The sequence below is a fragment of the Anoplolepis gracilipes genome, chromosome 14, assembly GCF_047496725.1.
Source record: "Anoplolepis gracilipes chromosome 14, ASM4749672v1, whole genome shotgun sequence".
Taxonomy (NCBI): domain Eukaryota; kingdom Metazoa; phylum Arthropoda; class Insecta; order Hymenoptera; family Formicidae; genus Anoplolepis; species Anoplolepis gracilipes.
The window spans coordinates 4523508-4544058 of NC_132983.1; the positions used below are offsets into that span (position 1 = coordinate 4523508).

At 30.2% G+C, this 20551-nt stretch overlaps 1 protein-coding gene across 16 annotated transcripts in view; it reads right to left on the reverse strand.

The window, feature by feature from the left end:
* LOC140673344 (venom dipeptidyl peptidase 4) overlaps window positions 1–20551 on the reverse strand; it is a 329058-nt gene that overhangs the window by 181714 nt on the left and 126793 nt on the right. The window contains exons 1-2 of one of the 16 annotated variants that reach the window (XM_072906252.1): window positions 14562–15001; window positions 13642–13712 (exon numbers count right to left, since the gene is read on the reverse strand). The exons of 10 other annotated variants lie outside the window; for them this stretch is intronic. In XM_072906252.1, coding sequence (XP_072762353.1) covers window positions 13642–13710 — 69 coding nt within the window. In that variant the 5' untranslated portion in view covers window positions 13711–13712; window positions 14562–15001. Of the gene's footprint in view, window positions 1–13641; window positions 13794–14363; window positions 14523–14561; window positions 15002–20551 lie in introns of those variants that run through there. 5 more of the 16 variants (XM_072906248.1, XM_072906249.1, XM_072906251.1 and 2 more) reach the window with 5 other exon arrangements.

Below are 20551 nucleotides of genomic sequence, written 5' to 3' on the forward strand. Positions count from 1 at the left end.
TACATAAGGCGATAACATTCTCTATTAATAATTCCAACAGTATTAATTAAATTATAAATAATTATGCAATTTTAAACACACATGCAATTTGATTCAATTTTTGCATAATCAATATAATTAATAAGTAGAAAAAACTTATTAAATGCCAATGACTCAGTCTTCAATTCGTTGAATAAAAAAACTATACTAACAATAAGTACAAGCAATAATAATTACATATATTTATCTCCATATTTACTTTAACTACACTATTGCAACAATTTACAATAAGCACGAAAATATAGCAGTGTTATTTATTACTAACATCATACGTAAAGCAACATAAGTATATCGCAGGGAAAATCTCCTGGACATATTTTACTCGTGTATCCAGAATATTTTGCTATATGTTCTCCATGTTGTTTAGTTCTCTCTAGAATGCAATAGTATTTCCCTCCAAGCAGAAATGTATATGTCGTCATGGTTATTTCGTTCTCTCATTCTCGTACATATGTACGCTTACCCCTTACAGCCCATTTATGCATACCTGTTCTCGAAGATAGATTTGTCGTAGAATAATAAAACTTAACTATCTATCGATCGTGCATCCAGCCACCTGCGCCTTCAGATTTCAAGGGAATCTACATAATCGCATGAATGTTTCGAGTAATGTAGCACTATATAGTCGAGAAATGTAATAAATAACTATTAAATGTTTATTCTTTTTGTTTATGTAGTACAATATAATTACAACCTTTTTAAAGGAAAGATATAAAAGACATTAAATAAAATAACTCGTAAAAAACTGTAAAATAAAAGTAGTTGCTAGTTTAACTTTTTTTTTCGTGAAAATATCAAGGATCATAATTTATTTTAATTATTTTAATGTCATTAAATATGTATTTTGTAATATTCTCAAATTATTAATCGATATTTATATTTGAAAAAATTGCATAGCTTTTTTAAATCGTATACATAGCGAAATTCAAACAAGACATTTTCAATGTATTAATTTAAGATTAAGATTAAACAAAAATACCGATTTCATCAATTATAACATTCTATTTTTTTATTAACATCATGTAAATAAATTTTTCATGTGAAGTAAATAAGACAAAAATAACATTTTTTTTCTAGCACCAAAAAACTATTAAATTATGTAGAAATATTTTTCAAATGATCATTATAACAATACGAAACTTTTTCCCTATTTTAATATCAATTTTCTGGCCTGCTCTTATGTAATAATGCATAATATTATAAACATAGAATAATGTTTTGTTGCGAACAACACGTATACGGTTCACTTTATACGCATATGATTAATTTTTGGTATTAATTACTATTTGTTATGATGTACCTTCCTTATTTTAAATGAAGCGGAAAATAATTTCCCGCAAATCCGCATCGTCATTTGCGGCCTCAATTCCTCGCGCGCGCATGCAAATTACATGTTAATTAATCACATCTGTAAATCACATGTTACATGTGACATGTATTACGCTGCTGATGAAAAGGTTAACTCTTAATGACACGAGAATTGTATCCTGTGTCATTTTCAGCAGAAAATGAAGAATGTCAAGTATTGAATTTTTAATGCGTAAGCTTTATAAATATTACCACAATTAGTTATCTTCTCAATTTTATATTTAGGATCAATTGTGAAAACAAGAAAAAAAAAGCATAAAAGATTAATCAGAGAATAATTTTTCTTTTATTTAAAATAATAGTTGATAAACTATAAGCAACTCGACAAAGCATCATAATACGAACTCAACATTTACGTACAGAACTCAACAATTTTCTTCTACAAAATCCACGTAGATCTCGGTTGAAGTTCTTCCTTTCGTTTAATAATCTCGCGATATTTTCAACCAAACCTCTGCAAAATAACTTTAGTTCACTCGCGCAAATATCGTTCTTGCCACTATTGAAATGGATCGAAGATTGGATCGCAGAAACTCGACCACGTGGGAAATCATGATTATCGTTAAGTCATAATTGGCGTTTCCTGCAAGTGGTCGAAATTCAGAGGGGACAAATATTTGCCGCGAGGCTCAATTAACTTGCATCCGTTTGATTACAAGTTGTCTCCACCCACCGCCGTTACGCGTTGTCGCGATGGAACGGAAATGATCAGAAAAAGGCCATAAAAATCGAGCGAATCCGTTTCCACATTCTTTCCTAGCCTCTTAAAACTGAAACGACGGAATTCATCGCCGTGACCCTCGATATATTCTACAAAATGCGTATTAAAGACTTTATTCAACTAACAATAAATAAATTTATAATACCCCGTGATTTGCCCGATAAAACAATTTCGCGTCAAAGACACATTTAATAATATGTAATTACAGTCGATGTGCAGAGCATTCTAAAATTGACAAAAAGTGAACATGTAACGTTATTTCTCCGTCAATTTGTATTGATAAAAAGAATCGCGATAAAAAATATTCTGAATATATGTATATCGCTGACATCTCAATTCATTTCTCATTTTCTTTAGTTGTATATGAAATAAAAATTTCTTTGATATGCAAAAGTTGATAAAAATTTGTCTTGACGCGATTTAATAAAATATCCTCTATGTTTGTCAATATTCCTCTACATGGAAAATAAGAATAAATTTAATCAAAAGTGCGCGTACGAGCAAGCAGAAATTGTCTTGTAGAAATTGCAAAGATTTTTTTGCGCAACGTGTGTTACATGTTTGTATATAACTCTTCTGAACGGGGTTAAAAGAGTTATAAGAGATTGCGCAAATTTCTCCTCCTTTTCTTATACTCGCATTTAAAGTGCCGACCACGAAAGCGAAGTAACTTTTAAGTGCCTAGCAAAAGGGGGAGTTTACGGACATCTGTTTCTTCAAGTTCTCACCGCTCTTCTTATTTTCGATGCTAACAGCCCTGAAAGAGTCGTAGGTAACGCTTTTACACGACGTAAAAGAGTAATGGTTAATTAACAGTAAACCATCTGTTAATTGCAAACTTTTAATTGTATTTTATATAATAATTAAATGTTTGTTCAATACAAAATTGCCGATTTTTATCTTTTGTATTAAGATAATATTTTAATCTCAGAGATTAATTAAATTTTTGTGCGTGTATATATTATACTACATATAAATTTATTTTAAAGTTAGTTCTCTCTCGAAAAAAATTGTTTTTATCATTTACCCTGTAAATTAATTGTAAGTAACGATTATTTAAACGTGATATAAACTTTAAGCAATGATGTAACTAACAATAAAATACATATAAAACTCAATATCTGAAAACATATTTTATTGCTGATACGAGATTCATAAATAATAAATGGAGAAAAAAATTATCTTAAAATCTAAAATCAGAAAAAAATCAAAAGTCTTATGATTATTATTTAAAAACACAGAGTTTTAAATTCTGTATTTAATAATACAAAATTATCGAATCTATCAGATAAACATCGAATATGATTCAACAAAGTCTAATATGTAATTATGTGTAAATTCACAGCTTGTCGAAAGCGTGAATCCGCAATTTTCCGTGATATTTCAGTGCGTAAGAGCAAGCGAAACTACATCACTGCATTTATTTATCTCGACACTGGAAATGCACAGCCGGTGACTTTAATAATTTTTCTCTCACGCGCGACCGTTTCTCGGATATATACAGAAAATATTAAGATATTTTATGCCCGATTTTATTAAAATTTTATGTGCTTCCGACTCGGCGGAACGTTTTACTGCAGCTGCATCGCGCGCGACTGACATTCCAGAAATCATCTATGTTCTGCGTATGTCGACCAGAAAATATAGTATGCCACAAACTCAAATCAATGACGTTTATGAAAATTTATTTTCTTGTTCCGCTACGCTTGTTCTCTTTTTCTAATTTATCAGGATATTTATACACTGTACTATTCGATTTTTATTATCCAACGATTTCGTAGCAAACTTTGTTTATGATAAAATGATAAAATTTATAACTATAAAAGTATTATATATATATATATATATTCGATATTTTCTGTTATCACGTATAATTGAATCGAAAACATAATTATTCCCTTTATTTTTATTTGTCGATAAAAATAATTATTCTACGGTTCTCTGTAGCTTTGTATAAGTTACTCTTTATACAAAAGTCCGACATGCTTCATCTCACGCTTGCATTAAATCAGACTTGGATTTCTCCAGTAGAGCATCCGTGCAAGAACTAGTGGACGTGCCGGCGAGTGATTTCGCCAACAAATTTCCCGCGTCTGAAGCTCTCGGATGCAGAAATATGCAGATTTCCCTTCTGGGGGTTAATTCCGTTTGTGGGAACAAAACGGGGTCAGCTGTGCTCCATGAGCATTCAAGGCGTAATTTTTGTATTACAATACTTTCTCGACTCGACCAAAAACGTCACGCGTAATTACAAGGTCACACTTTTACAGATTGTTAATGACATCGCGATGCGTCGCGTCGCTGCAAGAATTCGTTTTCGTTCTCGTTCAGTCGCAAAGTGTTTTTTTTTTTTTAATCGAAATCTTTCAAATATTAAAATTGTGACTTTAATTTGATTGTATATTTGTTTTAAAGATGCTCTGTGAATATATAAACTATGAATATATAAATATAAAGTTTAATATCTTAGAAGTGATGATAAAAGTAAAATAGTCACGAGATATCCAATTAATGTGCTGTATATTTATTCTAGATGTCTATTACGAAAAATAAAATTTAAAAGCCAATTTATTCGTAAAAACTTTTTAATTATCAATCTTTAATGTTTAACTAACATATTGCAATTAAATTTCTATCAACTTTTGTTGCAAAACCAGTTTTCAAAATATCCATAATTGGATACAATACGTATATCTGCTTGTTTATTTATTGAGTATATAATATAAATATAATATATATATACATATATATATACATATATATATCTCTCTCTCTCTCTCTCTCTCTCTCTCTCTCTCTCTCTCTCTCTCTTCCCTTCTCTTTCTCTCTTTCATATTCCACCATATGTGATGGCTACGCACAAACGTGACTTGTTTTATATTTTATAGAGAATTCTGACGCATACACGTAACTAAAACCGCAATATGCATAACTCTGTGTAAAACCACATTCGATTCAAAATGTGCTGAAAATATTTCTACATCCCGCTGACCGCCAATAACTGAGCATTTTATGTAATAATGTATACATATATTCGCAGTTTTAATGCACAAATACTATTTGTAAATACAAAAGCTGGTTTCAAAGAAAAGCATGTTTTAACTCATAATTAACAATGGCAGGAAATCGTATATACAAAAGAATAATATTCAATTATAAATTGTTGTTAAAAAAAATGAATTCCCAAGTTGCGGAAATACCGGAATATCAGCTGCAAAAAATCGATTTTACAGCAGAAAGTTAGCAGAATTTTAATATAACATTTTTTTTTAATTGCCAAAATACTTAAGTAATATAAAAAGTAAGAAGAAATGTAAGAACAAAAAGATAGTTTGAAAATAAATGTGATTTCAATTCAAAGAATTAAAATAAACTCACTGTAAATACGGTGTAAATAATTATGTGTGCTGAAAAGATGATTATATAAAAATAAGATCTTAAAAAATAAAATCATTATCTCGGTTAATCGAGAAATTAATTGCGGACAATAATCCGATCTAAATCAGCTCTCCGCTTACGGTATCTTTGTGATGGTTTAGCCCGCAACGTTGCGCAATTAAAGTTTAATTACATTTGTTGTGACGTAACGACAGCAATTACGCAACATAACAATAACTCGACGTCGTGTAAAGCATAGCATTACTATATCGATACATCACTAAAGTTAAGTAATGGATTAATTTTCACCCCGCTGTGACGCAATTGTTAACTCTGTCAATAGAAACTTATCGGATACGTTGATTTTATATATGTATATCGTTCAAACTCACATCAATCAAGCATCGTATTTCAAGGTTGGCTGCAAATAGATAGATTGAACTACATAGAGAGCGATAAGACTATAGAAAGCGAAAAGTTGATGAAGCTGTTCGCTTCAATGCAAGTACTGCCATATACATATATACTATTGTTCAATAAAATTAGATCTTTCTAAACCAATTCAAATATTTATACTTGGACAATTTACGAAATTCTTTTTATTCTCAACATTTATTCTCGTTTATTTGGTTTACCAACAATTTCAAAACTCGAAAATCTTTGTTAAATACCTTATGTAAAGTCTAATAAATCGTTAATACGCAAAGTAAAAAATTTATAAGAAATTAAACAGATATAATAATAAAATCAATTTTTTAGCAAAAATAAAAATTTATTATTTTTCAAAAGTTAGAACATTCACTAAAAAATACTTTTGATAATTATTAATCAAATGAATGAATAGAAAGTGAACGTAGAATGTACGATTTCAATCTACCGCTATATACTTTCGTTATCTATTCAACCGCACATTCTAATGATTTCTAATCAAATCATAATGTATTGCATTACGTCTCTCCCCCGTCTATTTATTTTTTAATTAGCCTATTTTTTATTTTGATTTTTTAATTAGTCCATTTATTTTTTAATAATCTTGGTTAAAATTAAAATTCTCTTTTAAATAAATATTGTTAAAAAATTATAACTTTTCTATGTTATATTATAAATAAAATAAAATAAAATCTTAAAATAAACCATTAAAATGAAAAAATTATTTAAAATAAAGAATATTTCGGAACATACTCTCTAAATTTGATTAGTAAAGATTTTTCAAAATTGTTCATGTTATACGTATTGTGTTTTCTATTGTGTATTGTATGTAAATTTCATAGGCATTGAAATTTTTAAAACACAATCCCATGTGCATTATATTTTGAATCATAACTCCTGCAATTGAATGCACATCGCTGATCCAGTTCAGCGGATCCACATCAGTTACAACGGTGAACATCCCTCACGACACTCCCGCACCGCGTCAACATACATAAGCTATGCATGCGTGTTTATGCAAGTTGATTACCCGTCGCGCACAGCTGTCGGGAATTGTCCGATAGACAAAGGCACGAGGATTCGCTTCGTGGAAGATTTGTGTGAGTGATTGCGCGGCATTATGGCATATCCTGTACAGCGAAGGATACTCTTCCGCTGGATCAATATTTCGAATTGATCGCAGTTAGTAATAATCGTAATATTAAGGCAAACAATTAAGCGATATCGAGCGATAGATCAACTATATTTTCCAATAAATAACATTTTTTCTCGAGATTTTAAATTTATTTTTGGAAGAAAAAAAAAAACTTAACAGCTACTTATCGATTTTAACAGAGAGAAGCTTCTGCAGGAAAAAGAGATTCAATATACTATTAATCATTATCAATACGAAAATTAAATTGACATTAGAATCCCACGTTACTATTATAAACTTGCTAATTTACAGTAGCATTATCGATTTCTGTTATGCTTCGACGCTCGCATGTAAAATGCACAGTGCTTTATATTCCCGACAACGAGCACAAGATTCGCATCTCCAGCACCGAAGTAATTTAAACTCTGTTGTTGTTGACTTTGCGGAAGAAGTTTATATCTTAATCGTTAAGACATTAAAGTTAAGACATTCTGACATGACACAGATTTATGTTTTGAGTGTAACTAGAACATATTAGTAGCAAGTTCTAATTAACTATATATTATATTACGCAACTTTGTACTAATAGATAGTATACGTGCATAGTATTTAATTACTTTAATTACATTAATACTTTATATATTTCATGTTAATAAATATGTTCTTAATAGTCTCCGTCATTTCTCCTTTCATATGGAATAATGCATACAAATATAGTTTTTAAAAATTCAATATTTATCGTAATTTTGCGAAAGAATATAAAAGAAGTTAATTGCCTCTTAGCTTTGCCATGTGTTTTGTTTAAAAGTAAAGATAAATACAAATACGGCAAAATACATGTTGCGACTTTCGCCAATTATTACCGTAATTCATCGCAAAAAGCCGCATTACTCGGCGAACGAAACGCTCGCGAGGTGTGAACGATAAAGTCTTTTAATTTATTGGGAACACAAGAGCCGGGTGCTTTAAGAAAGACGAAGTGCGAGATAAATCTCGCGAGTAACGCGCGCCGCGCCAATTCGAGAAGAAACGAGAAGAATCGCGAGAGTAAAGGAATTTTTTTTCGCTTCGAGATTATACCGCAAGCAATTTTATATCAACCGGCAGCTCTAAATCATGAAATGGAAAAACAAGTCGGATGTTCTTGAGAGCGTTGTCATCCACTCGCTCTCAGGCCCGATCAAACTTATTGGAATCTTTTTTCTACTTCATCGATTTCATGTTATACGATACCGACTGGTTAGACGGATATAAACGTCAGGCGAACGATGTGTTTCATATTGTATATAGGGTATATTAGAATAAAAAAAGTGGATTATGTTATCAAAAAATAAACGTTCTGTCTAATATTGGTGGATTAAAAAAAAATTGTCTTGTGTGAGTTGTGATTAAGAGAGATGTGAATAAATAATCTTATACTTTATTTTATTTTGAGTTTTAGAAAATTTATATTCTCCACAATTAAACAATTTACCAACCCTATGGAGACAAATCAATATGCAATGAAATTTTATAGATACAACTAATTTTAATATTTCTCTCAATTAATTTGTTAATATAAATTTATTTTACGAGGCTTTACTTAAAATGAGATAAAAAAATTTCTGAATAAAATTTTCTGAAAAAAGCAAAGTTTATTTGAAATCTAAGGAATTTATTTCATCATTTTGTTATATATTTACATTGACATTTATCTTTTTGTAGAAGACTCAATTTTTATACTCTTCAGAATTCAAAACTTACTACTTATTTCCGATAATATATTTTATCTTTTGGCATTTTTTGGTAAGGAAAAATTATTTCAGTTTTCGCGGAATACTGCTGTAGTACGTCAATAAGTAAACACCCCGTATAATGCATTTAACTGCGGTACACATGAATCGCCTTTCTCGTTGTACCTCCTACGAGTTTCTCAACATCACTGGGGTCGATCTCGAGCAGTTGCCGCTCCAGGCGAACAACATCGATGCAGTATTTGCGTAACGATACGCGACCTCGTCGATGTATTCGCGTTTTCGAAGATATAATATACGCCATCGGCGTAAAACACCGTACCATGACGCAGATGCGAACATCGAATTCTGGCTTTGCTTTCGATAAGAAATGGCGGTGAAGAAACCGCATTTATGAGGAGATTTCACATGATACATCGATATATTCTTGAGTGCTTCGTAATAATAAATAAACGATGATTGATGAATATCTCACTCTCAATCCGATAAAATGTACACCATCATTCTTTTTCAAACAGAATATAAGTGTGAAAAAACAAATTATTAAATTATACCGAAGGAGCTTTATACCAATTCTGATTTGATTTCTCTTTATCAAAATTTCCTTGTGAGAATTTTGAACTCGTTCATTACAATATTTAACTCTTTTTTTTTTTTTTTTTAAATATCTTTTTTTAATATGATATTCAATAAAAATTCTTTCCTACACGAATATATCATTAATAAAACAAAAAGTGTGTTTGTAAAAAATAAACAATATTGAACAAACTACAACAACAATGCATTTTCGAGTTCACCATATTCTCTCTCTTTCTCTCTCCCTCCTATCTTCAGCCATATATTACATCGTGACGCATATCGCGACTTTCACTGTGCAAGAAATATCGGGGGTTTATATCTCTCGTAGCTACACACCATCGAAGCTATCCCGTAGATCAAACAACGCGCGCTTGTCCCGAGTTAAGCTCGATAGGAGATGATGTAAATACAATATGTGCGAAACTCGCTAGCTTTTGCTTCTCGTGATTACTTGAAGATAGTTTGCCACCGTGCAAGTGCCTTCGGATACCAGCAATAACAACCTGCGCGACTTCTTACCGTCACCGAGTCGTAAGATGAATGATCGCGCGTTTCACCGTGAACTTTGTGAACGTTGTCCAAAAGTTCTCTAGGCGCATCATAAACCTTTCGGATGACGATTCTGACCGAGAAGAAAACTTTGACACGAGCGAATATTTTATTTCTTAAATCCAAGCGACAGTTCGGCTTTCAACTTTCATTATTTCTTGTCTCATTGACAGATCCGGTTTAATATTCATAATTCATAGCTACTTGCAACAGTCACGTCCTTTCCATGAAATTAATATAATTTATAATCATTAATATATAATATATTAGAATTTTATCTACAACTTGATACAAATTAATCATATTTTCTATTTAATTTAAATTTTGATTTTAATTTCTCGAAAAAATAGATGTCAAAGTTGGATTTTCCCTCCCTCTCTCTTTTCAAAAGAGTTTTTAACAAGACTTTAGCAAGACGCATATAAAGCATCGGAAAACAAACAATGCCTCAACGGATGGCGTTAAATAGTCCGAGGTCCGATCAAAATTACGGTAGTAATTCTCTGGTCGGAGAGCAAAGAGCTGGAGGCAGATGTACAAACAACCGTCGGTCTTTCTCATTTCTCCTCCTCCCGGAGGAACAATTCGCTTGTCCGCTTCCTTCCGACCGACTGTAAATCTCGGAGCCGCGACGTGACATTACGAGAAGTATCAACTTCATATCTCGTCGTAGTCACCATTTAAATCAAGCTACTAAAACTGCACATTCACGCCTCTTCAATATATTTCCAAGTAAACTGGCAATCAAAGTTTTATCGCATATGTAAATTTTATGTAAAATATTTTGCACGATTTCAAATAAGCATAACTCTGTCAACATGGTCGAATTTGAAAAATTTTATATAATTTTTTGGAAACGAAACACGTCCTCACTTTTGAAAGGGCGGCAGAAAAGGGAAAGGAGAAATTCAAAATCTAAATGCTTTTTAAAATAAAGACTTTAAGCTTTAAAATAAAATTAAAAAATTTCTAATACGACCATTTTTGACGGAGTTATGCTTATTTGTAACCATGCAAAATTTTGCATAAATTTACAATATATATATGCGACAATTTTAATCGCTAGTGTATATATATTAAAGTTTTTTATAAATTTACGCAAAGTAATTTATCTCTATTATAGTGAGCAATATTATTTTTCAATTTACTCAATTCGTCAAATATACGTAAATAAATGTGAAACAAAACGATTATATAAATTTTCAACCAATAAATCCTGCAATTTCAATAGAACGCGCGGGACGTAAACATATTGCGTAATAAGATGTCAAGGGACGTAAATAGCATAAATATTTATGTTCAAAGTATCGTATCACAAATGTATTCAGATCCATTACAGCGCAAAGAATACGAAATCGTCGATTTAGTAAAATGCATATCGAAAAAATCGATTACTTCCACATTTCTCAATTATTTATTATAAATGTATGAAGTTTTACACGTTAAATAATTTATATAGCTTGGTAAATTGCTCATTACAACACAAACTGACGTGTAGTTTCACGAACAACGTATGAAAAGCCAGTTTAAGCGTTGCAATCAAGCAAGGTAAATATATAAACTGACATGCGTTCGTACAAAATATCGTTATCGATGCAAAGAGGCGGCACAAAGTGATTTTTTTCAAGTGATGATCCTTTTTACGACGCTGGCGATGAAAAGGCACGTTCGTGAACTAAACGAGCTCGACTCGTGTAATTAATCGATAAAATCGTCAAGCGCCGAGTTGTGATAAGGTAAATAATTACAGTGCATGTACAAATTTTTACGCAATTCGCTTAAATAACGGCTATAAAAACGTATGACATTTTTAGTTCAGTGTACACATCAAGTTGATGGCGTTAAATTACGCAATCGGTGATTAAAAACTACGATTTATTAAGAATACAAACATCGTGGTTGCTGCGAAAATATATTTGCTATCACCGTGTCCGACAGAGTCACTCGTTTCACATCAACCAGCCACGAAAATTATACGTAAGTGTGATGTACATATATGTGTGTGTGTGTGTGTGTGTGTATAGTTGAGAGAACTCGGGAGTTTGTAAATTTATTATGCTCAAATATCAGACTATTAGACATCAAGATACTTCTCACTAAATTATTACAACTAAAATTATCAATACAATATTAAAAAATATAAAAAATAATAATAAAATATAATTTTAAATTATCTTTTATATTCGTTACAAAATTTCCAATAATAAAATTTTTATTTTAATTAGCAGCGTATGTAAAAGTTATAAATATTAGTATAATATATTATATTGTAATATTACATTATATATATATTGTAAATTTGGACTGAATATTTAAATATTATTTCCCTCACTATGCAATTTTACTTTAATTGCAAGAATAATACAAAAAATAATAAAAATTTATTTAAATTAGTTTTATATATTTTTTTAGATGTAAGGCCCAACGCACAATAGAGAAAATATTAGAAATAGGAATTAAATATTAGAAACAGGAGAAAAAGAAAAAAACGTTCTTCCTAAAATTTAATAATTAATTTATATTCCTAATATCTTTTCTATTGTGCGTTGGGCCTTACATCTGAAAAATATATAAAACTGATTTAAATAAAATTTTTTATTACTATTATTTTTGCAACTAAATTAAAATAAAATTACATAGTAAGAAAAATAATATTTAAATATTCAGTGTTAAATTTACAATAGCATTGGATCTTAATGACAGTAGTAAAAGTTTTTCTTCCATTTTTCAAGATAATATTGCTTATTCTTCCATTATGCTGTAAAAAATCCTACAATTTTTTAATTAATCATATTTTTTTTATTTGCTAGCGTATTATTTATTATTACTTCATATATGTAAAGAATATTCATTAAACATGTTTAATTATAATATATTTAAGTATTTTTTTTTTCTTTAGTACAATCATATTTAATTTGTTACATTAATCTTTTTTATATTTTAAGTTTTTACGTATAAATGCATATAAACTGTCTATAGTATTATCGATTTATTTAATCCAAAAAAAATAAAAATGCAAAATCTTTCATATGCGGAAATAAATGACAGTAAAATTGCGCGATTGCGTAATTAAGCCGGTGAACGTGCATCGTATGGCCGCGGTTCCGACGGGACGAGTTATTAGTCGTGACATTAGTTTACGGCATGAATACGCTGGCTTAATTAATTGGCAGCTATTCCCCGGACAGCGTGTAACTACAGATTACCAATTATAGCGACACCCTTCGAAATTTCCGAGAGATGATCGCCTCCCCAGCTTTTCGATCAGTCGCATGATACGAAGCGGGAGAAGCTGATTTGATAATATTTACGCGAATCAAAAATATTGAAAATTCTGAAGCCATTCGACATGTTCATGAAACGCTTTTACTAATGTACATTCGTTTCTATTTAATGTACATTGCGCCCCAATTACGCCTGCAATTATTTCATCGTCGAAAACTCATGTGTGTATATATCACGTTATTTATTTATCTAAATAAAATTTTATAAAATAAAATTTGCGAAACTTTTCGCACTGTTTAAAACATGTTTAAATTATTCTTCATTAAACGTTGCTTCGTATAAATTCCTATTAATTACAATTGGATTCGTTCACATCCAAAAAACGAAATAACAGAAAATGAGAAATTTGATACATTTATATCAGAATTATCACGTAAAGAAGTATAGAGAAATAAAAATAAATAATAGTTAGTAAATTTATTTACCGGTTGATTCTTCGTAGTCGTAGGTTCCTCGATTAGTTCTTCGGCTACTTCAAACGTGATTGTATCCATCGCTAATTGTAAGGGCTGCCGATATATGTTTGTACGCAAAATTTGGTTAAACAAAAAAGACGTGAACTGATTTCGTTTTCGAACTGATAAGTTGTGACAAAGATATAAGAGACGATCGTATGAAAATCAAACAAATTCAAAGCACACGATGATTAAAATCCAGACACTAATTAAAAATTTCGATTTTTCGTACTAATAATTTAAATGCCTTCGCAACACAAAATATTCTTTGCGATCACGAATATAAAAGAAACATTCAATTAATTGGAAAAACAACTTTCGGTAGACGATCGGCGTATGATTCGAGACTTCTTTGCACGCGAGATTTAAAAATAGATGTTTTATTATTTTGTCGAGAGCTTTCAAGGTAACTGTTTCTGCGTCGCACTGTGAGACGTGACTAATCAAAACAAAATACCAATCTTCTTCCTCTCTTTCATCTCTACTGCGATCTGATATTATACGAAAGATGGTTAATAATAGTTTCTCAAGCTGTCTCATAATGTTTTAAGTTTGTATGAAAATTTCATATTAGCCTTTCGTGAAAAATAATAAAATTTTATAGATAATTTCATTCCATCCGCGACACGACATATTCCTTTAAAATCGCGAACTCGCGTATGGATAAAAAATAACTAATCATCATCGCATACCTTAATTATGTCCAGAAATTCATTGCACAATCGGTTGTCGTATAATTCGGCACTTCCGGCACTACTCGTTTGTGCAGAAAATCACGAAGCTATTTAACCGAGATTATTCCGATCGACGCGACACGCGAAGACTGAAACTGTGTCCCTAACTAAGCTTAAAAAAAATATATATTATAATAGTATATTAAAAAGATGTACCTTCTCTCTTCTTCTCCTTGCACGAATGTTTTCGCGAACGAATATTTCGACGAAGAAGTACGCGGTGATAGTTCTCAAAATCCTAAGATATCTTTTCAATTTTCAATTGCGTTTCGTACTAAAAGCACGTTTCTCTTGTGTGTTTGAAAAATATCTTTGATAAATTCAACGTACGCGACAGCAACTTTACTTTATCCGACTCGATATTCTTTTCGATCGCGAACCCGCGTATACCGGCAAAAGCTAATTATTATCGCGTATTTCGATTAATATGAAAATCAATTTGATAGTTTCCATGTACACAGTCACTTGTCGCACGATTCAACACTCCCGACATTCGTCCGTGCACGAAATACGACGAAAATCACGGAGCTATTTCGCCGAGATCCTTCCGCCCGACGCGACGCACTTGGAATGTCACCTTGTGACGTCACGAGCCACGACCGCGCGAGTCAAAATAAAAAGCTAGTCTCTCACCTTTCTTTCGCGATCGAGATTCCGATGAAAAAGTGAGCGATATGTATTCAATCTTCAAATGCTTTTCGTACTAAAAAAATATACGCGGTAGCAACTTTATCCCATTTACGATCCAACATGTTCTTTCGATCGCGATCCCGTGTGTGAAAAATATCTAATTACAATATTATCGCATACTTTGATTAATACGAAATTCACTGGATAATTTCGATACAAGAATCACGCGATTCAATATTTGAATTCAATATTTCGACGAAAGATCACTACTAATTTTTCAAGATTACAATACTATGTAATTTATGTATTAAAATTATATTTCTCTCTGAAAAAAAAATATTCCATTTACGTGGCATCATTATTGCATTCGCGACGCGATATGTACGTTCTTTTCGATCGTAAATTCATGTAGCGATAAGAAATAGTTAATCATTATCACGTATTTCAATTAATTCTCAAACTTTCGATATTTTCCAGGCATGATCGACACTCGCGATACGCGTATAGTATACACGAGATTCGACCAAAAACACGGAGCACGTCAAAACTTTTCCGGCCAACGCGACGCGCCAGGACAAAACATATCCGTTCACCCTTTTCTCCTTTCCTTTCGTTTCTTCTGTTTGGACGAAAGTGTGCGATAACAGTTTCTCAAAATTCTAATCTCTTAAATTTTCGACTGTTTTTTACACTAAAGACATATTCTTCTTGCGCGTTTGAAAAATAATACAATAAATTCAACTTGTACGATAGCAAATTCACTCTATGCACGACGTGACATTCTTTTGTAATCGTAACGCGTACTGATAAGAAATAGTTCATGGTTATCGCATATGTTAATTAATTTAAAAATACACTAAATATTTTCAATGCACAATTACTTATCGCAGGACTTAACACACTCGACACATATTTGCACGTGAGATTCAGAGAAAAATATGAAATTATTTCGATAATACAATGTGAGACGCGATTAATTAAAACAAGAACAATAGTCAACTTTCCCTGATCTTGATATTTCGATGAAAAGATTATTACTAATTTTCTATATTTTATAATATTTTAAACTCCATATTAAAATCATATTCTCGCTTGAAAAACAATATGATTAATTCGATATACGCAGTAACAATTGCATCCGTGACGTGACATATCCTTTCCAATCGCAAAAAAAACAACTAATTATTATCGTGTATTTCAATTATAAAAAAGTCTACTCGAATATTTTTGATATACGATAATCGCTTGATACATTGCTGTAGCACTTTCGACATACGTTTGCATGCTAAATCCCACAAAAAATACCGAGCTATTTTGTCGAAATCTTTCTGACCCAACGCTATGACTAACAATAAGACATATACTACGTTAGTGAAAACAAATAGTACCAATCTTTGCTTTTATTGTTCCTCTGTTATCACGAACTAATATTTCAGCGATAGTATGTTATGTAAGTTTTTTCTTCAGAGTCATAATATATTTTAAATTCTATATTTTTTAAAAATATTGAAGCCAATAATTTCAAATGTACAATTCCGAATTTCAGAATTAAAGGCAAATAAATATTTTTAAACAAAATTTTTATAAATACTAATAATTTCAGATAATTATTTTATCCAATTAAAAACTGAATCAATATCCATTAAATCAATTTACACTCCAATTATCAATTCTCGATGCATTTATGAATTGTTTAACAGTGATCTCGACGTTTTCTGTTTCACAGCAAATGATTATCAATGTTTCGAAAAATACAATTTTTATCAAGTGTTAATGTACTATTTTATATTTATTATTATTAAAAATAATGACTAGAAACAATGCAGCTTGACAATAATTCACGGATGACAATAGTTCATAAAGTAATTTAAATAATATTTTAATTAACTACAAATTTTTTGCTGTGAAATAAACTATATATAATTATTATATATTGTTATTATATATAGTTTATATACAGTTATTATATAAACTAACAATAAAATTATATGATAACTAAATTATTATAAAAATCACTCGAGATCAGTTAATTTCTATGCCGACATACCTTCAAATTAATAAATAAATTTATTAAAAATATTTCTTCTTTTTATTCGACTTCTCCGATATATTCAAGCATATATTATATATGATTTTACATAAAATAATAATCCAATAATACACAATTTATTAACAGATAATAAAGAAAATTATATATCCTAAAAATATGGTATTTTTATAAATAATTAAAGTTTCAAGTCTAATGAATATATTTACAATTCACATTCCTCCATCTTCATTTATCATAAGAATATGTCAGAAACATTCAAATAACATTCATAAAATTGTTAGCGCTGTTTAAACAAAATGTCTACTATATTATGTGAAAATAATTCAGCGAAAATATATGCTGGATTTAATTTATCGGATAAATTTCACAAAATAATTGACATTTCCTGAGAAAATCATCCCTTTAATTTACATTGACATTGACAAGTACAACAGACAAGCGAAAATTCACGATTAAATTCATTTATCTTTCGAAGGTATAAAAATTTACGTTTCGAGTGTAACGCGAATATATCGGTTTTTTAAGCTGAATAATATAATGTAGCAAAGTTTCTCATTTTATTAGAATTATTAAAATTTAAGATTTTTTATATAAATTAAATTACTCTCAATGGGCACTCTCGATATACCTTCATATACAAATCTTTCTTAATAGTAACGGTTCTTTATTACGATAAATTTTGTGCAGCTATTTTTCTGCAGGATTAAAATAGCCGTTTAATTACAAGCAGTTTTATCATATAAATAGCATTTTTTTGTGCTGATACTATAAACGAATTTTAGTAATTTACGCTGTTTGCAATAAATTTTGAAAAATATTACTTAATTTCTCTCTTAAATAGTTTAATTATTACCTTTAATATATATTTTCCCCTTATATCTCCCCTTATTTAAAATGTAAAATAAAATTTAATATTTTCTCTTTTAATTGCATTATTCGAATGGCTATAAAATCTTAAAACGTATATTACGCGCGATTTTCGTAATCTTCAGCAATTTCTCTTGCAAATTGCATCGTTGAAAGCCATTCTAGCGAGACGTGCGAAACTCGTATGCATAAACTCGCTTAGTTAGCTAAGTGACCTATAGTTGTTACTAAAACGAGAAGGAGTTTTCCTTTTGTTTAAGCGAACTCTACCTTAAGTTAGTGCGTGCTGACGAACAAAGAGCGAATGCGAATCTCATCAAGATCGTATTTTCTGAAACCCGAATTTATTGCGAAACCTGTAAATAACAGTACAATGACCGTTTCAATGACCATCCCACATATTTCTTTTATTTATTATTTATTGTAAAGTGCCATAGAAACAGAAAAAGTATATTTATATCTTTCAAATATATTTTTAATGTCTTCAATATTTTCATTTATAGAAAAAGATTAATACGGAATGCATGAATACGGAAATCCATAAAGCTACTTGTTCCCGGGCTTTCAGACTTGCTGTTGAACATGGCTGCGAGATACAGTTTACGTAAATTTGACTACAAAATCTGACACTACAACATCCGCTAACGTCGGCGTTGACGCAAGTTACAAACAGGAACGCAATCAACTTTCGCTGCAAAACCTTATTATCATAAACTTTCCTTGTAAATGGAAACTGTCTCCCGTGTTACACACATATTCGCGTATACGTATTTATGACGATGTTACGACAATTCATGTAATTTGTACCTAATCTGATGTAACAACAATCATTATTTACATAAATTAGCAAAACAGTGTTTAAATTTCCTAAGTATTTTTTCAAATAATGTCCTATTAAAAAAAAAAAGTAAAAAACTTACAGAGAGGAAGCTTTTTTTAAATAAATTATATCACACGTAATATTTTCGTCAAAATATTTGTCACAAAATTAATAAAAATAAAAAATTCTATTTTATCTTCATAATTAAGGTATTTTTAATGTATGTACATAATGTTCTAAGTCTCTTTTAAACGCAAACAATGAAGCAAGATCAATATTATATTCACACTACTGTTAAAATTTGTTTAATATATATATATGTATTTAGTATATATTAAATTAATGTCTGTTTCTCTTTCCATACAGATGTCCTTTCCACAAAATTATTTTATACAATTTTTACACACGTTATTCACACAACGACAGAAAAAATACTACCAGCATTCGCCTCTTCAAAACTTCATTTACTGTTTTTATTTGACATTTCATCTAAAAAAAAAACGTCACAATCAAGCAGCATTTCGATTTGCCATTTCGATTTTATTTATTGTGTCCGATATTACCTCTGCGGTGAACTCTAACGATATTTTTTTCTTTATATTTCGAATAAGAGAATATTGTATGCTAAAGTTATTTAAAAGCTATTAAAAACCTTCAATGCAAATAATTTTTCCAAAAATACCAATATACATTCCGGATGTTATACCATATTTACTGTAATTAATATTTTAGTATTATAGACATTCTACATATGTTTTGTTGTTTTTCCGCATAATTCTCAATTTAATAAATTCTGAATTATTTCATTATCGAGAGTAAACATGACATATTTCTATATGTACAAAAATTGAATTCGATACACAATACTGAAATAAATACAATAAATGTTGAGAATTTATTATATCAAATTCAATGATTACCTTATTAAATTATTAAATATTATTATTTCTCTTTTGTCATTTAACATAATATTCGTCTGACTAACAATAAGATGTTACTTAATAACATCAATAAAATATTATATTATCGTTATCAATAATAAAAGTAAAAAGTGTAACAAAAAAATGCTTCTCATACTCGTATTGATATATAGGAAAAAGATTCTTGTTCATACTTATGTCTTTTTATCAGAATCGCGATAAAATGCAAATTGCTTTTTCATCATGTCAATCATGTCGTTCGAAGAATGACTTCATTTCGTCTGCAGAATGTGAAATGACGAGACGTCGTCGACGCACGCTACTTCACATTCCATGATGTAATGCATAATGTATACATGTATATATACATTATGCAGTTCATAGTAAATCATAAGCCCAACTGCGAAAGGGTATGCTAATACTGAGAGGCAAAAAATGCTGACTGGAGCCGCGGGCCAAAAGAATATTACGAAATAACGGCGAAAAGTTAGGAAGTTTTCAACGAAGCCGGCGCATTCTTTCTTCCTGACGTGTTTCATCTTAACGTAACTGTATTTGTAACGCCAGTCTTTCGCATAGAACATTGTCATCTACCAGCGTGGAGCTTGTGTAAACTGTCCGATAGTAAAAACTTTCTTTTATCCGGACATATAAAACGCGCAGTCGATTCTTTTCAATTATTTAAAACTCGATAAAAAAAATATTGACAGTATCATGTTATTTCGTTATATCGTTGAAAAAAACTTCTATGTAAAAAAAAAAGTCAGTAATATTGTGAAAACCAATATAAATATTATTTGTAAAATATAAAATATAATAAATATCTTTATTATGTTTATTCTCGGAATAAATAATTTAT